The 19768-nt window shown below is 42.7% G+C and overlaps 1 protein-coding gene across 1 annotated transcript in view; it reads left to right on the forward strand.

Moving 5' to 3' along the window:
* The window catches only part of GAK (cyclin G associated kinase), a 175941-nt gene that overhangs the window by 86834 nt on the left and 69339 nt on the right, over nucleotides 1-19768 (forward strand). Inside the window, exons 11-14 of the mRNA XM_077270235.1 lie at nucleotides 4341-4464; nucleotides 10348-10397; nucleotides 14776-14924; nucleotides 17161-17283. Of these exons, the coding sequence (XP_077126350.1) occupies nucleotides 4341-4464; nucleotides 10348-10397; nucleotides 14776-14924; nucleotides 17161-17283 (446 nt within the window). The remainder of the gene's footprint in view (nucleotides 1-4340; nucleotides 4465-10347; nucleotides 10398-14775; nucleotides 14925-17160; nucleotides 17284-19768) is intronic.

A 19768-nucleotide genomic window follows, 5' to 3' on the forward strand; every position in this document is an offset into this window, starting at 1 on the left:
AGCCCATGTAGTGTATAACACAGCCGACATAGTGTAACACAGCGCACGTAGTATATAGCACAGCCCATGTAGTATATAACAGCCCATGTATTGTATAACACAACCACGTAGTATATAGCACCACCCACGAAGTATATAACAGCCCATGTAGTGTATAACACAGCCACGTAGTATATAGCACAGCCCACGTAGTGTATAGCACAGCCCACGTAGTGTATAGCACAGCCCACGTAGTGTATAGCACAGCCCACGTAGTATATAGCACAGCCCACGTAGTATATAGCACAGCCCACGTAGTATATAACACAGCCCACGTAGTGTATAACACAGCCCACGTAGTGTATAGCACAGCCCACGTAGTGTATAGCACAGCCCACGTAGTGTATAGCACAGCCCACGTAGTGTATAGCACAGCCCACGTAGTGTATAGCACAGCCCACGTAGTGTATAGCACAGCCCACGTAGTGTATAGCACAGCCCACGTAGTGTATAGCACAGCCCACGTAGTGTATAGCACAGCCCACGTAGTGTATAGCACAGCCCACGTAGTGTATAGCACAGCCCACGTAGTGTATAGCACAGCCCACGTAGTGTATAGCACAGCCCACGTAGTGTATAGCACAGCCCACGTAGTGTATAGCACAGCCCACGTAGTGTATAGCACAGCCCACGTAGTGTATAGCACAGCCCACGTAGTGTATAGCACAGCCCACGTAGTGTATAGCACAGCCCACGTAGTGTATAGCACAGCCCACGTAGTGTATAGCACAGCCCACGTAGTGTATAGCACAGCCCACGTAGTGTATAGCACAGCCCACGTAGTGTATAGCACAGCCCACGTAGTGTATAGCACAGCCCACGTAGTGTATAGCACAGCCCACGTAGTGTATAGCACAGCCCACGTAGTGTATAGCACAGCCCACGTAGTGTATAGCACAGCCCACGTAGTGTATAGCACAGCCCACGTAGTGTATAGCACAGCCCACGTAGTGTATAGCACAGCCCACGTAGTGTATAGCACAGCCCACGTAGTGTATAGCACAGCCCACGTAGTGTATAGCACAGCCCACGTAGTGTATAGCACAGCCCACGTAGTGTATAGCACAGCCCACGTAGTGTATAGCACAGCCCACGTAGTGTATAGCACAGCCCACGTAGTGTATAGCACAGCCCACGTAGTGTATAGCACAGCCCACGTAGTGTATAGCACAGCCCACGTAGTGTATAGCACAGCCCACGTAGTGTATAGCACAGCCCACGTAGTGTATAGCACAGCCCACGTAGTGTATAGCACAGCCCACGTAGTGTATAGCACAGCCCACGTAGTGTATAGCACAGCCCACGTAGTGTATAGCACAGCCCACGTAGTGTATAGCACAGCCCACGTAGTGTATAGCACAGCCCACGTAGTGTATAGCACAGCCCACGTAGTGTATAGCACAGCCCACGTAGTGTATAGCACAGCCCACGTAGTGTATAGCACAGCCCACGTAGTGTATAGCACAGCCCACGTAGTGTATAGCACAGCCCACGTAGTCTATAGCACAGCCCACGTAGTGTATAGCACAGCCCACGTAGTCTATAGCACAGCCCACGTAGTCTATAGCACAGCCCACGTAGTCTATAGCACAGCCCACGTATTATATCAGAGGTGTCAAACTGCATTCCTCGAGGGCCTCCAACCATGAGTATTTTCAAGATTTCCTTAGCATTCCACAAGGTGCTGGAATCATTCTGTGCAGGTGATTAAATTATCACCTGTGCAATACAAGGAAATCCTGAAAACATGACCTGTTTGCGGCCCTCGAGGAATGCAGTTTGACACCTCTGGTATATAGCACAGCCCACGTAGTATATAGCACAGCCCACGTAGTATATAGCACAGCCCACGTAGTATATAGCACAGCCCACGTAGTATATAGCACAGCCCACGTAGTATATAGCACAGCCCACGTAGTATATAGCACAGCCCACGTAGTATATAGCACAGCCCACGTAGTATATAGCACAGCCCACGTAGTATATAGCACAGCCCACGTAGTATATAGCACAGCCCACGTAGTATATAGCAATGTGGGCACCATATCCCTGTTAAAAAAAAAAAAAAAAAAAAAAGAATTAAAAGAAAAAATAGTTATATACTCGCCTTCCGTTAGCCCCGGATCCAGGCGAAGCGTTTACCGATGCTCCTCGCGCGCTCCGGTCCCAAGAGTGCATTGCGGTCTCACAAAATGATGACGTAGCGGTCTCGCGAGACCGCTACGTCATCATCTCGCAAGATTGCAATGCATGGAGTGGTCACCGGAGCGTTGCGAGGAGCGGGAAGGGCCTGTTCCTGATCCGGGGGCCGAGGGACGGTGAGTATATAACTATTTTTTATTTTTATTATTTTTAACATTAGATCTTTTTACTATTGATGCTGCATAGGCAGCATCAATAGTAAAAAGTTGGTCACACAGGGTTAATAGCATCAATAACGGAGTGCGTTACCCGCGGCATAACGCGGTCCGTTACTGCTGCCATTAACTCTGTGTGAGCGGTGACTGGGGGGGGGGGGGGGGTGGAGTAGGGAGTGGGTGCCGGGCACTGACTGCGGGGAGTAAGGAGTGGCCATTTTGCCGCCGGACTGTGCCCGTCGCTGATTGGTCGTGGCTGTTTTGCCGCGACCAATCAGCGACTTGGGATTTCCGTTACAGACAGAGGCCGCGACCAATGAATATCCGTGACAGACAGACAGAAGTGCAAAAAGATGGAAGTGACCCTTAGACAATTATATAGTAGATGTGGTCGGAAACGTATTCAATGAAAATTGTTAATTGGCATGTTCAAAAAATAGGTCAAATCTTCAAATTTGATTCCATAAATATCTAACAATTTAAATCCACATGCTGGTAATAGAAAAAACACTGATGTGTTTCTGGTGCTGTGTGCGCCTCTAGTCATAGAGAAGATCTAAAGGGAATGAGCGCCATATTGAAGTACAGATGTTGCTTTAATGATTTGCAAGTGCCATGTCACATTGATAGAGCCCCTGAGGAGGTGTCAAAACAGCAGAAACCTCCATAAGTGACCCCATTTTACCAGTTACCCTAAACCTCTCAATTAATTCATCTAGGGGTGTATAGTGATCATATTAACTGTACAGTCATATCACAAAATGTTATGCTAGAAAATAAATTTTTGCCACAAATGTTTTAGTCCCAAGTTTTTAATTATCAAGATAAATGAAGGAAGATGCACCACATAATTTGTGACGGATTTATCCTCAATATGGCAATACACCATATGCTGTCGGAAACTACTTTCCAGGCACAGTGCAAAGCTCGGAAGAGAAGAGGCGGTATTTTTAGTTGCAGATTTTTGCTGGAATGGTTTGTGGGTGCCATGTCACATTGGCAGAGCCCCTGAGGTGCCAGAAGAGCAGAACCGTCTATAAGTGACCACATTTTACAAACTGCATCCAATAGTGAATATCTAGGGATGCAGTGAGTATATAATGCCATAGGTGTCCCAGAAATTTATACCACTGGGTGGTGAATAAATAATAATTACTTTTTTATCACTAAAATAGTGTATTGGCCCAAGAGTTTTCTTTTCTCAAGGGGAAATAGGTAAAATAAAACAAGTCCCCTTAATTTGTTGAACAATTTTTCATTAACGTGGCAATACCCCATATGTGGCTGTACAGTATTGTTTGGCCACACTGCGAGACTTGGGAGGGAAGGAGCGCTATTACACTTCTGCAGGGTAGATAGAATAGTTTGCAGACTCCAATTGCAGAGCCCTTAAGTGCCAGAACAGCAGAAACCCACCTCAAAAGTGACCCCATTTTGAAAAGGTATAGTGATGGTTTTGACTTTATGGGTGTTTTCCAGAAACATTCGCGCAGTGAAAGTTGTAGAGTGAAAACTGAAAATCTGCCATTGTAGAGCCCAGTTCATTGTACTGCCCAATACATCAGATGGAAAGCTTGTGGACGCTAACCCACGGTTTAGGTACTTTGTGAGGCTCAGAAGGAAGGTGGGCATATCCATTTTGGAGCTCCATCTCACTCCAGTCCTTCCTTGGTGTAAGGTTTCCGGAGGAGTTGCAACTTTTGGTACTGAAAAGTCGCAAAAAAATTAAGACCAAAATAAAGAGCTTTTTTTTTTTTTTCAGTAAATTTGTGAGTCTTGTGTGCCATTATGACTTTGGCGAAAAAAACCCTTTTGTGATTACAAGGCAAAAAACGAAAAATGACTTTGATTAATCGCCGATGAATCTGAGCCTACATCTTTTTGAAAAGACAAAAACCTTTTAATTTAAACACTTGAGACATTTTATGTATTTCCATTCAACAGGTGTCATTGTCGGGGATGAGGACCAGATTTCCGGAGGATTTTTTGACATTCTGAAAGGAGGCACTGAAAGATTTCTGACTAATATTAAAGACACTTCGTCAAAGGTCATACAGTCTGTTACCAAGTAAGAACCTAGACATGTTAAGCACAGATCGATTTTGGTTTATACAAAGTCTGAATGCAATGTTACCTATATATCTGCCTTAATCCAGCGTGGAGACTCCTGGGGCTCGCATCATTTTGGTATATCACGTGGGCCCTGCAGCCCATCGGTGGCTGTTAGTGAGCTGTTGTTTCCTTCAGACGATACGGACACCCGGAAACAGTGGGAACTACTGCTGCTCTCTGAATTTACGAGTGAAACGACCCATTAGTGGCCGTTGATTGGCTGCAGGGTTTATGTGAGATGACAATGCTACGCGTTGAGGCTGCTTTTATTTTACATGAGGGCATATAGTAATTGAGAAGGTGTTGTCCGCGTAGTAGACGGCTTTACCAGAGCTCAGATGCCTCTGCCAAGTATAAGGCTAGCTGAGCTCCTGACCCTGCTTTATAAGTGGTGTCCCATTGTCCTGCCAGGACATCCAATGTTGGTGAAGTGTTACAGATGCGATCAATGAAACTGGCTAATAATCATGTGCAATGGATAATTGGGGACCTTTAGGCCATGTTTCCCCTTCCAAAAACGTTGCATTTTCTTTAGGTGTTTGCACCAAAATTCAGAATAATCGACTGTTTGATACAGTGCAGACTTGATGCTGTGTTTTGCTGTATTTGTTGTACAGAAATATTGGGATTCTGCATTTAAACACAATTTCGGTTTTTAGACACATATTTTTAGGTTCCCCATAGGGAAAAATGTAACATTGTTTTAACACCTTCCTGCAAATGTATGTAACCATCATTTCCAGATTTTGTGCTTTCTGCAATCGGATGAATGTCTGATGGATTGCACAGGAATTTTGCCCCTGTCATCCGCGGCAGCACCCAGCTGTTATACACCGCTAAGCTACTGCTGCATGTGCTGAAACCTGACCTAGCTCTGATCCCTGCACTTTAAACCCTCAGATGCCAATATATTGCATTATATTTTATTTTTTTCTTTTGAGAAAAAAAAAACCACATATACTCGAGTATAAGCAGACCCACCTAATTTTACTACAAAAACTGGGAAAACTTAGACTTGAGTATAAGCCTGCTATACATTGTCCCCTCATCCATCTCTTGATATGCATGGCTCCTCATTCCCATCCTTGTATACATGGCCCCCTCATTCCCATCCTTGTCTGCTATATTCATTCTATAAAACTTGTAATTTTTCGCCCCATACTTAAAACCCCATTGAAAAAAATATCAATAACTTACCGTAACCCCTTCCCGACATGCACCGTACAAGTAATGCTCCGCGAGAGCTGTGTTCCTGCAAACAGCAGTATATGTACGGCGTGGCTTCACGCTGAGCGCTACAGCGATGGGGTTCTGGTGTCAGCTCTGTGTGAGACCTGACACCTCACAGCAACGCCCATGATCGGTGTACCGATCGCAGGCATTCAACCCCTCTGATGCCGCTGTCAATAGTGACAGCAGCATAGAGGAGCATCTAATTCTCTGCGTGCTTCCATCAGGACAACAAAAATCACATCGCGTCGTCCTGCAGGGAAGGTGGCTAGTGTGCGCCTGCTGAGAGCAGGAGCTGACATGCCTCCTTCCCTGCCTGTCAGGCACTGATGTGACACTGCAGACAATGTCAAAAAGAAACATATTAAAAGTGTAAAGAAATTTTTTTTAATCCCTAAATAAAGAAAGAAAATATATACCATATACTGAAGAGGAAAAAGGGTGGCACTCACCGTTTCTAAAATCCAATCTTTATTGTGACGATTTAAAACATCTTCAGCACGGAGGGTGTAGAACGGAAAGAAAAAATACGTCCAGGACACGTAGAAGCGCAAGGGAGCGCAAACCTACCATCGTCTGATTTTTTTTTTTATTTTTTTTTTATTCCCGTTCTACACCCTCCGGCTGAAGATGTTTTAAATCGTCACAATAAAGATTGGATTTTAGAAACGGTGAGTGCCACCCTTTTTTCTCTTCAGTATATGGATTTATGCAAGTGTTTACAGGGTTTGGCACCCGTGAATCCGAAAGGGCCGTGTATTTGACGTGGTAATCACACACAGTGGATATTTGGGCTTAGGTGTTGCAGCGGTGCAGGATTCTTTCTTCTATAGTAATGATTCTGTTGAAAAAAAAAAAAAAAAAATATATATATATATATATATATATATATATATATATATATATATATATATATATATATATATATATATATACATACACAATAAAAGTACACATTTGGTATAGTCGCGTCCGTAACGTCCCGCTCTATAAAACCCGTTAGTTAACCCCTTCAGTGAACACTAAAAAAGGCAAAGAACTATTTTTTCATACCGCCAAACAAAAAGTGCAATAAAACGCAATCAAAAACACTAATATAAATAAAAATGGTACCGTTAAAAATGTCATCTTGTCCCGCAAAAAATCAAGCCATCATACAGCTCCATCAGCAGAAAAATAAGTTCTAGCTCTCAGAATAAAGCAATGCAAAAATAATTATTTTTTTAGATAAGGTTTTATTGTGTAAAAAGCGCCAAAGCACAAGAAAACAATATAAATGAGGTATCACTGTAATTGTACCGACCCGAAGAATAAACCTGCCTTACCAATTTTACCACACGCGGAATTGTATGAAAAAAACAAAACAAAAAGCAATTACTGATTTGCTGGTTTTTGTTCATTCTGTCTCCCAAAAATCAGAATAGAAAGTGATTAAAAAAAAAAAAGTCATGTGCCCGAAAATGGTACCAATAAAAATGTCGTGTCCTGCAAAAAAATAAGCCATCAAATGACTGTCAGACGAAATATGGAAAAATTATAGCTCTCAAAATATGGTGATGCAAAAACTAGTTTTCGCAATAAACAGCGTATTTTAGTGTGTGACAGCAGCCAAACATAAAAACCTGATTATAAATCTGGTATCGCTGTAATTGCACTGACCTGAAGAATAAAGTCGCCTAATCACTTATACCGCACAAGGAATGGCGTAAAAAATACATAAAACCAATTCTTCGCATGCTGTTGTTTATTCATTCTGCCTCCCAGAGATCACAGTAAGGTTTGGCACACATTTATCATGCGCTCTGCACTAAAAGCTCGCATCGGGATTTCCGTGTAAATCTCTGAAATATGTCATTCAGACAGAACCTCCTGCGGAAAATTCCCCATAATGAGGCAGATGGAGGCACTGTGGACGCCATTGGACCTGTGATCCATCAATGTCCGTCTTTTTAGGATTGCATTAAAGTGCCGTCGGCCACAGTTTTGCGCCCTTCTGAAAAGGACACCGCTGAACAGAGGCCAGACGGAGTCCAGAGTAACTCTGCTGCCTCATTATTGTGAATGGATCCCCAGGGGGTTTCATCTGAATCGCGTTGCTCAGAGAATTAGATGGAAACCCCAAAGTAAGTGCTCAGCATAGAGCGCCGGATAAATGTGATCATAAATGCTATGTAAAATGTTCCCACTAAAAGCTTCAACTCAATCCTCAAAAAAAGCAAGTCCCCACTCAGGTTTGTCATCTGCTAACGGAAATATAGGGGGCTTCCACGTTACTGGTAGTACAAAGGCTAAATGGTTCCTCTCTCCCCAAAAGAAATTCAGCAAATTCTCTGCTCCCAAATCCAAATGCCCCTCTCCCTTCTGAGCCCACATGTTTGGAATTTCTGTAGTGATGAGAGCCCGCCTAATTTACAGGTTCGAGTCTCCAGAAGCATGAGCTGCGCATAATGTACTGGTGACTGCAACATACTGGTCATTACAACGTACTGGTCACTACAGCAGCAGTTTGAAATTTTCACTCCGCAAACATTCATTGCGGCTTGTTTCTGGAAAATACCCATGGAGTCAAAATCGTCACTGCATTTGTAGATAAATTCCCAAAGGGTTATAATTTCCAAAATGGGTTAACTTGATGTCACGGGGAGACTAGGTGGGCAAGAGCTAATAACCCGGGCCCCTGCAATTTCCCTCAGACTAGGGAAATCCTGACTGACCCTCTACCTAGAGTTTACACTGATGGTGTGCATGTCTAGGACTCGACCCTCGCCCTGTCTCCTGTTTCAACCCTAGGCTGAAACCACCACCCACCACCCAGTGAAAAGATCATACACCAATACCCACAGTTAGAACAGACAAGGATAACGGAAAATATACACCACGCCGCAGTCACTCAGGAATACACTATAAATGTGCAGGGCAAAATAAATACAAATATAGGAAGGAGTAAATAAGACAAAGGGAAATACACCACCAGCAACGATACTCCAACTACTAGCTCACCACTCCAGACCGAGATAACAACGCACAAGACAGAAGCTATAATCGGCGACGCCCAATGTTCAGGAGAACTATTTAAAGGCAGTGGGCATGGCCCAGCTTCCAATCCGAGCACCAGCTAAATGAACCCCGGACCAGCTAGATAAAATCTAGCCGACGCCAATGAGCACATAGTGGTCAAAATTACCGCTGTCTGTCGAACGAAATGGTCTGAACAGCGTCCGACATGACACTTGAAGGGGGATTCTGTTTTTCTACCTCTTAGAAGCTCTTTATATGGAATCCGCAAACTAGTCTAGGAAAATGTGTGCTCCAGGAGGTAAATAGCGCTCCGTCCCTCCTGAATCTCTCCATATGGCTAAGTAGTACTCTACAGCCACATATGGGGTATTGCCTCATTCAGCAAAAATTGTGTGACAAATTTTGGTGCCATTTTTACCCATTTCCCAGTATGAAAATGTAAGACTTGGGGTTAAAACACAATCTTTGGTAAAAATAAAATTATTTTATCTTCACTGCCCATGGTATCAAATTCTATGACACAATATGATTACTGTACCCCTAGATGAACTCATTGAGAAGTTGCAGTTTGTAAAATGGGTCAGTTATGGAGGGATTCTGCCAATGTAACATGGCACGCTCAAACAAATGCAGCAAAGTCTGCACTGTAATATGGCGCTTCCACATTCCAAAATGGTCCCTTAAAAAATGGATTTGCAAATTTTGATGTAAAAATGAGAAATCACTGGTCAACTTTTAACCCTTATAACTAACAAAAAAAAATGTTTCCAAAATTGTGCTGATGTAAGATAGACATGTGGGAAATGTTATTTATTACTATTTTGTGTGACGCCACTCTCTGATTTAAGGGCACAAAAATTAAAAGTTTGAAAATTGCTAAATTTTCTAAATTTTTGCCAAATTTCCTTTTTTTCACCAATAAATGCAAGTCATAGCAAAGAAATGTTACCACTATGGTAAAGTACAGTATGCCGCGAGAGAATCAGTGGGATACATTGAAGGATTCCAGAGTTATGATGTCATAAAGTGACAGTGGTCAGAATTGTAAAAATTGGCCTGGTCAGGAAGGTGAAAACCGGCTTAGGGGCGAATGGGTCAAATAACCACAAGATGGATTTCATCACCCAGATATCATTTTAGTTAGTATAACGGTGCCGACCTGACACTGTCTGTAGGTTACTCAGCACAATCCTGCTGACAGGTTCCCTTTAATGCATGATACATTTTCATAAAATGTCCCCATTTAGGCTGGGGACTGAGTGGGGTTTTGAGAATAACTGTAGTCATATCTTAAGTTGGCCAAGAGTTTTAAGGAATATCTGACAGTGTATGGTCAGTATCAACTTTCAGGCTGTGAATGGAGTGTGTGGCTTTATATAGAACATGTTTATCTAGATTTCTGATAAATGGATGTATAGATTCTTTGGTGGGGGTAAAACAGCTTTTTAAGTCATCACCTTATTGCTGTCAGCGCCATAACGTTTAGATGAAATCAACATCGTAATAGACTAAAAAGTTAAATGTCTTTAAAAAAAAACAATCTATTAAAACGATGAAAAAATTAACTGCTTTAAAACGTTTGATTTTTCAGTTATGCAAAAGGAGATCTGGATTTATCCTACATCACCTCTAGGATAGCAGGTATGTAAAAAAAAAAAAGTCAAAATTCTAAAATGTTCTTATGTCACTCGCCAACAGCATTCGCTTATGATTCTGCAATCTATAAAGCTTGGTGATCACTTGATATCATAGAGGTAATGTGGTTGGCCACATAATTCCTCTGTGAAGCTAAATGAAGAGAAAGGCATGAAATACGTGGTTGTGACCAAAGTGAAAGCTTTTCTTTCCAGTGGCTTTCAGCTACTAGTGCAAAGCAACTAATCAAAGCTGTCTTGTTTCAGGGCATTTTGGTAATTGAAAGAGACCGGATTTGTTTTGTTAAAAAAAAGTCTCCCTTTATTTGCATGATATGGTAAATCTAAGGCTACGTGCACACGTTGCGGATTAGGCATAGTAATTTCTGGTGCGGATTCTGCCTCTTCTGGCAGAAAACGCAGCTTCAGATTTGTTGCGTTTTTTTGTGCGGTTCCGCAGCGTTTTTTGTGCGTTTTTGCTGCGGTTTTCTTGCGGATTTGCTGCGTTTTTTACCCCTGCGGAATGGAATGGGTACAAAAACACTGCAGATTCACAAAGTGACATGCTACTTCTTTTAAACCGCAGCGTTTCCGCAGCGGATTTTCCGCAAAGTGTGCACAGCATTTTTTTTTCTCATTGATTTACATTGTACTGTAAATCAATTGGGGATCTGCAGCGTTTCTGCACTGAAAAAAAACGCTGCGGATCCGCAGAGAATCCGCAACGTGTGCACATACCCTAAAAGTATGGAATATCAATTTTGTTTTTTTTAATCATTTGCGTAATCTGGCTTAAATGGTGCTCTGTAGTTGGGCTTAAATGGTGCTCCATAGTTGGGCTTAAATGGTGCTCCGTAGTTGGGCTTAAATGGTGCTCCGTAGTTGGGCTTAAATGGTGCTCCGTAGTTGGGCTTAAATGGTGCTCCGTAGTTGGGCTTAAATGGTGCTCCGTAGTTGGGCTTAAATGGTGCTCCGTAGTTGGGCTTAAATGGTGCTCCGTAGTTGGGCTTAAATGGTGCTCCGTAGTTGGGCTTAAACGGTGCTCCGTAGTTGGGCTTAAATGGTGCTCCGTAGTTGGGCTTAAACGGTGCTCCGTAGTTGGGCTTAAACTGTGCTCCGTAGTTGGGCTTAAACGGTGCTCCGTAGTTGGGCTTAAACGGTGCTCCGTAGTTGGGCTTAAACGGTGCTCCGTAGTTGGGCTTAAACGGTGCTCCGTAGTTGGGCTTAAACGGTGCTCCGTAGTTGGGCTTAAACGGTGCTCCGTAGTTGGGCTTAAACGGTGCTCCGTAGTTGGGCTTAAACGGTGCTCCGTAGTTGGGCTTAAATGGTGCTCCGTAGTTGGGCTTAGGGTAATGTGTCCACGTTAAGGATTTGGTCAGGATTTTATGCAGGTAAAATTCTGACCAAATCTGCACCTGAGGTCACTGGCAGGTCACCTGCGTTGTCCTTGAGTTTTTTCTGCAATGTAAGGACATGCTGCGTTCTTAAAAGACGCGCCGCATGTGAGTTTTCTCGGGTGTGCCGCATGCTTCTTTTACTGCATAGTGGAGACAGGATTTCATGAAATCCCCTCCACTATGCTGTAACATCTGGACGCTGCGTTTTTTATGCATGCTGCTCAAGGCTGCGTCAAAAACGCAGCATTTCCTGATTGTGGACACATACCCTTAAATGGTGCTCCGTAGTTGGGCTTAAATGGTGCTCCGTAGTTGGGCTTAAATGGTGCTCCGTAGTTGGGCTTAAATGGTGCTCCGTAGTTTGGCTTAAATGGTGCTCTGTAGTTTGGCTTAAATGGTGCTCCGTAGTTGGGCTTAAATGGTGCTCCGTAGTTGGGCTTAAATGGTGCTCCGTAGTTGGGCTTAAATGGTGCTCCGTAGTTGGGCTTAAATGGTGCTCCGTAGTTGGGCTTAAATGGTGCTCCGTAGTTGGGCTTAAATGGTGCTCCGTAGTTGGGCTTAAATGATGCTCCGTAGTTGGGCTTAAATGGTGCTCCGTAGTTGGGCTTAAATGGTGCTCCGTAGTTGGGCTTAAGTGGTGCTCCGTAGTTGGGCGTAAATGGTGCTGTGCTCCGTAGTTGGGCTTAAATGGTGCTCCGTAGTTGGGCTTAAACGGTGCTCCGTAGTTGGGCTTAAACGGTGCTCCGTAGTTGGGCTTAAACGGTGCTCCGTAGTTGGGCTTAAACGGTGCTCCGTAGTTGGGCTTAAACGGTGCTCCGTAGTTGGGCTTAAACGGTGCTCCGTAGTTGGGCTTAAACGGTGCTCCGTAGTTGGGCTTAAACGGTGCTCCGTAGTTGGGCTTAAACGGTGCTCCATATCTATGTAAAAACAAAAAATGTACAGATGTATGGTATCCTCGATAAAACTGTACCACTAGTTAACTTGTTCAGTGCACATCATAAAAAAAAGAGCAAAAACCTTTGCTTTTTAATCATGCTGCCCCAAAAAAGTAAAATAAAATGCAATCAAAAAGTCAAATCGAAATAAAAATGGTAGCTCTCAGAATAAAGCAATGCAAAAACAATTATTTTTTGTATAAAATAGTTTTTATTGTGAAATAGCGTCAAAACATAAATATAAATGTGTGGCATTGATGTAATTGTACTGACCCAATGAATGAAGCTGTCTTATAATCAACGGCAATAATAATAATAATAAAAAAAAAACACCCCAAAAAAATTTCTGAAATGCTGGTTTTTGTTAATTCTGCCTTCCAAAAATCGGAATAAAAAGCGTTCAAAATATGTCATGTGCCCGAAAATAGTACCAATAAAAATGTCATCAACTTGTTGTGCAAAAAACAAGTCATCACGTGACTGTCGGCCGAAATATGGAAAAATTATAGCACTCAAAATAGGGTGATGCAATAAAAAGCATCTTTTAGTGTGACAACCAACCAAACATAAAAACCCAATATAAATCTGGTATTGCTGTAATCGCACCAACCCGAAGAATAAAGTCTCCTAATCACTTATACCGCACAAGTAACAGCGTAAAAAAATAACACTAATTCATGGCAGCTGACTAGTATAATACTAGGGGCAGGGAACTTAAAGGAAATGTCACCCCAAAATTGGCCTATAAACTAAGGCCACCGGCATCAGGGGCTTAGCTACAGCATTCTGTAATGCTGTAGATAAGCCCCCGATGTAACCTGAAAGATAAGAAAAACAGGTTATATTATACTCAACCAGGGGCGGTCCCGGTTCGGTCCGGTCCGATGGGCATCGCGGTCCGGGTACAGGCCCTCCCGTCTTCATACAATGTCGTCTTCTTTTCTTCATGCCGTGGCTCCGGCGCAGGCGTACTTTATCTGCCCTCTTAAGGACAGAGCAAAGTACTGCAGTGCGCAGGCGCCGGGAAAGGTCAGAGAGGCCCAGCGCCTGCAGTACTTTGCTCTGCCCTCAACAGGGCAGACAAAGTACGCCTGTGCAGGAGCCGCAGCAGGAAGACAAGAAGAGGACGTTATCGTATGAAGATGAGGCACCGGACTGCGACACCCATTGGACCGGACCGCAGCGGGACCGCCCCTGGGTGAGTATAATATAACCTGTTTTTCTTATCTTTCAGGATACATCGGGGGCTTATCTTCAGAATGCTTTAGATAAGCCCCTGATGCCAGTGGCCTTAGTTTATAGGCCAATTTTGGCAGATTCCCTTTAAATTAGTGGCACCACTCTAGTGCTACAATAAAAAAAAAAATGCTGGAGTGGTGCTTCAAAAAAATGCTGGAGTGGTGCTTCAAAAAAATGCTGGAGTGGTGCTTCAAAAAATGCTGGAGTGGTGCTTCAAAAAATGCTGGAGTGGTGCTTCAAAAAATGCTGGAGTGGTGCTTCAAAAAATGCTGGAGTGGTGCTTCAAAAAATGCTGGAGTGGTGCTTCAAAAAATGCTGGAGTGGTGCTTCAAAAAATGCTGGAGTGGTGCTTCAAAAAATGCTGGAGTGGTGCTTCAAAAAATGCTGGAGTGGTGCTTCAAAAAATGCTGGAGTGGTGCTTCAAAAAATGCTGGAGTGGTGCTTCAAAAAATGCTGGAGTGGTGCTTCAAAAAATGCTGGAGTGGTGCTTCAAAAAATGCTGGAGTGGTGCTTCAAAAAATGCTGGCGTGGTGCTTCAAAAAAATGCTGGCGTGGTGCTTCAAAAAATGCTGGCGTGGTGCTTCAAAAAATGCTGGAGTGGTGCTTCAAAAAAATGCTGGAGTGGTGCTTCAAAAAAAAATACTTGGATATAAACCGTTTAAAGAAGAATCTAGTTTGGACCGGATGTATTGTATTCTTAATTCTTTTTCTTATGATTATTCATTCTAAAATAGATTTAGGCTACAAAGTCTTACTTATCCCCTTTCTTCTAATAATCTTTATTTTCCTCCTCCTTCTCCTTTTTATGTCTTAGTAATGTCCTTTCCTGCTGAGGGTGTGGAATCTGCCTTAAAGAACAACATTGAAGATGTCCGTCTGTATCTGGATGCAAAGCATCCTGGGAGTTATGCTGTTTATAATTTATGCTTGCGGAAATATAGGCCTTCCAGGTTTCATAACAGGGTAAGCTGCAGCACCAATTATTCGGATGTTTGTACGGAGACTCTCAGAATACGGGCTGAGTCAGACTGCCGTATAACTCGTGCGAGGATCGCACTGCACGCACTGGCCCGGCACCTATCCTGACCTGAGCAAGACAGTATGATGGATTACTATGCAGCTTTCAAGTTCAGGTCAGGAGAGCCGACAGCCACTACGAGCTTTACCATGCAATTATCGCACGAGAAATACGGCAGTCTGTCTCTGCCCTACCAAGTTCGCTCTTGATGGCTAAGAATGACATATATAAAACTAGGAGGAAAAAGACAGTGTGATAGGGTTTTATCCAGGGGAGATAAAGGTGTTTATATAAGGGTATACTAACTGATTTAGTATCACTTCCCCTTTGAGAAAGCGAAACGCGCGTCGGGCCGTGGGAAGGACACTCTTCAGTCCTGACTAATTATGGGTGAGCATTCACTTTGCTTTATTAGCATGTGTTGAATTGACTACTAGGTGCTTTGTATAAGGTGATACCATAGGGTGATACTATGTAAATGATGTTTAGTACCTGGGTATGATTATTTACATTTAAATACTTTCTGCTCACCCTGGTCATACAGTGGACTTGTGTCCCTACCTCTAGTGAAGCTGTTTTGTCTCCTTCTTTTCTACTTTGCATTTTCAATCATATTTTATGTGATTTTGATTTTTCTTGTAATGATTTAATAAAGTTTGTTTTATTTATTTCTTGGTGTAATTAGTACTCTCTCTGTTGGTTTTCAATATGCTCTGTTTGGAGTAGTACACCTATTTAAAGTAGTTTATTGATTTAATGAGGGAGATAAACAATTGAATCATGCTCTCGGCCTTTGATACTAGAAAGTGTTTTTTGATTACTATGTTAACCTGATTTAGTTGTACATACACAACATTTCCTTCACTTATACATCCAGCTGCTGCAGGTCCAACGGGTCATCAGACCGGGAAAACACAGATATGGAGGATTTGCAGATAATCTGTGCTGCTGGTATCCAATATAAAAAATCCAAATCCAGACTGAGAGTACATGCAGTACATATTTTTTTAATAAAGAAAAGCCACATGTACTCTCCGTCTGGATTAGGATTTATCATATGGGATACCAGCAGTGCAGATTATCCGCAAATCCTCCACCTCTATAAGAATGACACATGAAATTTAAGAAATATTTTAGCAAAAGAAGTGTGCCTTCCTTAGGCTAGCCTAAATAAATAAGCTATACTCCAATCTTGCTCGTGAGGCTTAGAAAATGTTTTCAATTGCTCATTTTGGGAACCTAAATGCATGACATGATAAAGTTGGATACAGTTTGCCCTCCATACCTGTGCTCACCACCGTTTCCATTCATTGTCTATATTGGACACAAGTAGATATAATTGCTATCTTTCTCAATGTCATACACTATGAATGGAGCAGTAGTGTACAGTACATACGTAGTCATTGCTCCATTAACTTTCCAGAACTTTGTTCATAGGAACAGTGGTGGTCCCCATGGCCAGCCCTTTAACTACTTCTGAAATGCCTATAGACTAGACTAATAAACAGCTGAACATTCCACACTTGACGTTCTAAAACTTCAATGCAACTTATTAAAGGGGTTGTCCACTACTCAGACAACCCCTTCTTGATAACCATGTTCCTACCCTTATTAAATAACAACTGTACTCACCTCCGTTTATTGCATTGTCAGTACTTGCACTCCCGATGCTTGCGGGACTTTGACACGTTCTCCCCAAAACCAATTGGCTTCACTGTCTGTCACTGAAAACAAATTTTTTAGAGCTGGTAAAAACACATGTTTGATTAAAACCAGAAGATGTGCTTGGTAATGGATCAGGGCAATTGGCCCAGTCCTGGACTGGTTAAAAAAAAACACAAAATGAAACGAGGAAAGCATATGAGAATATTATTCATCTGTTATGGCTCTCTTTTCTACCACCTCATGGTTCTGAGCTGGAATCTCCAAAATGAAATTGACCATTTGAAAGGTTCAATGAGCTCGCTCTTTTGTAACATACTGCAGAACCTACAATCAGTCTAGAATCTTGGGCACGTGGGCCTTTGTTGGATTTCAGTCAGACCTTATTGTGGTTATGCTATGGTTCATATTTTATGAGTCCTTTAGAAGAAAGTTTGTATTAACACTGTTGTTTTCAATATGAGTCATTTTTCAAAAATGTTTTAATATTTGATTGATTTATACATTTCTTACTCACAGGTGTCTGAATGTGGTTGGCCTGGAAGACGTGCCCCAAATCTCGTGAACCTGTACAGCATCTGTAAAAACATACACTTGTGGCTGAAGCAAAATCCCAAAAATGTTTGCATTGTACACTGTCTTGTGAGTAGATATACATTTCACCTTTAGGCTAAGAATATTCCGTATACTCTATGAATTTATAACTGATAAAAAAGACTTCACAATGTGGCCTGTGATGTCACGAGCATGGCAACAAGCTGTGGGGACATCATAAGGTTTATTTAAAGTTAATACTGGTGATCCTGTAACTGTGGGATTTTGCATAAATTAGTAAAGATAGCTCTGCTTTTCCGGTCACCCATGACACCACCACCTGAGAGAGGGGATCCACCCATCAAGGACAGAAATCCGACACAATAAAAAGGCGGAACCTCTCCATTACATCAGTTGGTTTCCTGTACTTGACGAGGAACCTATGCACAGTGTGTCCGGTGCGGAAAAAAAAAGAAGTCTCCTATCCAGGTACTGCCTGGTCGCCTAGGAGGGCGTAAGGTCTGCTGAGCTGCTGTGCGGGGCCTGGAAGTGCTGCATTGGGTACAATGGGGGTTTGGCTGGAGTGAGGAGGCAGCATGTCTGTGTCTGATGTCCGCCTGTTATCGCTGGATGTCCAGCTCTTCATGTTCTAGACCTGCTGTTGGATGTCTGCTTCTGTAATGGTGGTTGTAGTGTTTCATTCTCAGATCTATCAGCCACATTGCACTGGTGTTTGTTTTTTTTTCTTCTCCCATATGTTCCGCCAGTGTTGTTCAGGCTCTGCTATTGGTGGAGTTGCTGCCTTTGTTCTGTTACTCTGTAGTTGAGAGTACGCCATGGATGGTTCTTGGGAGAACGGGGCACTTATCTTCTTGGCAAAGGGGTCAGGCCTTTGTACTTGATCTTTACACCCTTCTGTATTTCTGTTAGTTGACTGGCTTCCTTCTGTGTCACCTCGATCCTTGTCTCCATTTTTCTTTTCCAAAGGGGCACAGCCAGCTCTTGTTCTTGCTGGTTGTATAGCCAAGCATTTCCATGATTGCTGAGGCAAAAGCATAGATTAGTTTGAGTTATGATGATGGTAGGTATTGATGCAAGTGCTCTATTGGCATCTTGTAACATCATGTCTGGGGGTGCTTCTTTGCTGAGCCTTGGCAGTCGATCGCTGATATTGATGGTATTCAGTTTATTTAAGATCTTTTCTTTCAGATCAGCTGCAGTGCTCTCTAGTTAAGATTGGATCAAGATTTTCCACAGGGCAGAGCTGGGATTTGAACCCCAGTCTCCTATGTCATAGGCTGTGCACGTAACCATTACACTATACCAGCCACTTCATTATGTAAACTAGAGGGCAGGTCACTGATGGATCAGTGACCTGTTAGAAGCCATACTGACGAATTCCTAATGAGAGCACCACATGTTACTCAGCACAATCCTGCTGACAAGTTCTCTTTAAGCCCTCCACGAAAGTGACAAACATAAAAAGGGAAATAAACATATTAAACATATTGTCAACTGATTATGGAAAATCTGACACATGAGAAGGAGAATGTTTGTCCTCGTATTCCTCCTCTTCCACAGGTTTGGTTTGCCCATGCTTCTCAGTAGAAGGTACGGATAGATTCGTCAGGGCGGTTAGGTCCACCATGGACATTAAAGAGGCGAAAGCACATAGATCAGTAGAAGATATTATGTTAGAATAGATAAAGCGAAAAACATTTCCTGGAAATAAAAAAAGTACTTGCCCTTATTCAGAAGGAATGGAAGAGACCTGAGAGGAAGGGTTCGCTGCCCTCATCATTAAAAAGAAAATATCCCTTTTGAGGAGCATGAGAGAGCCTTATGGGATAGAGACAAAAATAGGTGTAGCAGTGACTGTCATCACTTAAAGATCCTATACATAAAAAGGCAGATTGGCTACCCAAAAAAATAGCTGGAAATCCTTGGCAATAGTACTGAAACCAGCTATAGCTGCCACATCGACAGCTATGACCTTGATGGTTTTGGTTGATGAAATGGAAAGTCAGATAAGGAATAAAAACCGCAAGGTATCCCGTAAATGTAGAGGGCTGATGCGTTCCTGGCATATACATCAGCAGATCGCCCGTTCTCTCAAATGCAACTTGAAGAGCCCTGGGGCTTAAAAGCTAATTATGTTCCATTCCATGCAAAGGAGAGAATCTATTTGGTCCCTCTCTTGATGACAAGCTAGACAAAGGCGGTGATAGTAAAAAAAAAAAAAAAAAAATGTGCTCATAGAAGACCTTCGAAAGATCAGGGGAAGAGGACCTTTGAAGGAACAGAGGTTTCATGTTCGGGGGGGGGTCCCTCCTCTGAGAATAAAAAGTCTTCCCAATGACGCCATTGAGCTAATGAATTCTCAAATTGATCGAGCCTGAGACTGGAATTTTTTGCTGTTCCCCCTCAAACCGCTGTGGTGATGCCCCTTTGGAGGTCTTGGGGTGGGCGGAGCAGTTGGCCCTAAAAATGAAAGTTCAGGAACTGGTAAAAAAAAAAAAAAAATCTACCGGAACCTCTATGAGAACAGAACAGAATAGGAAGGAGGGAGGTTCTATTCTCCTCTTTTCCTGTT

The sequence above is a fragment of the Ranitomeya variabilis genome, chromosome 1 (genome assembly GCF_051348905.1).
Source record: "Ranitomeya variabilis isolate aRanVar5 chromosome 1, aRanVar5.hap1, whole genome shotgun sequence".
NCBI lineage: Eukaryota > Metazoa > Chordata > Amphibia > Anura > Dendrobatidae > Ranitomeya > Ranitomeya variabilis.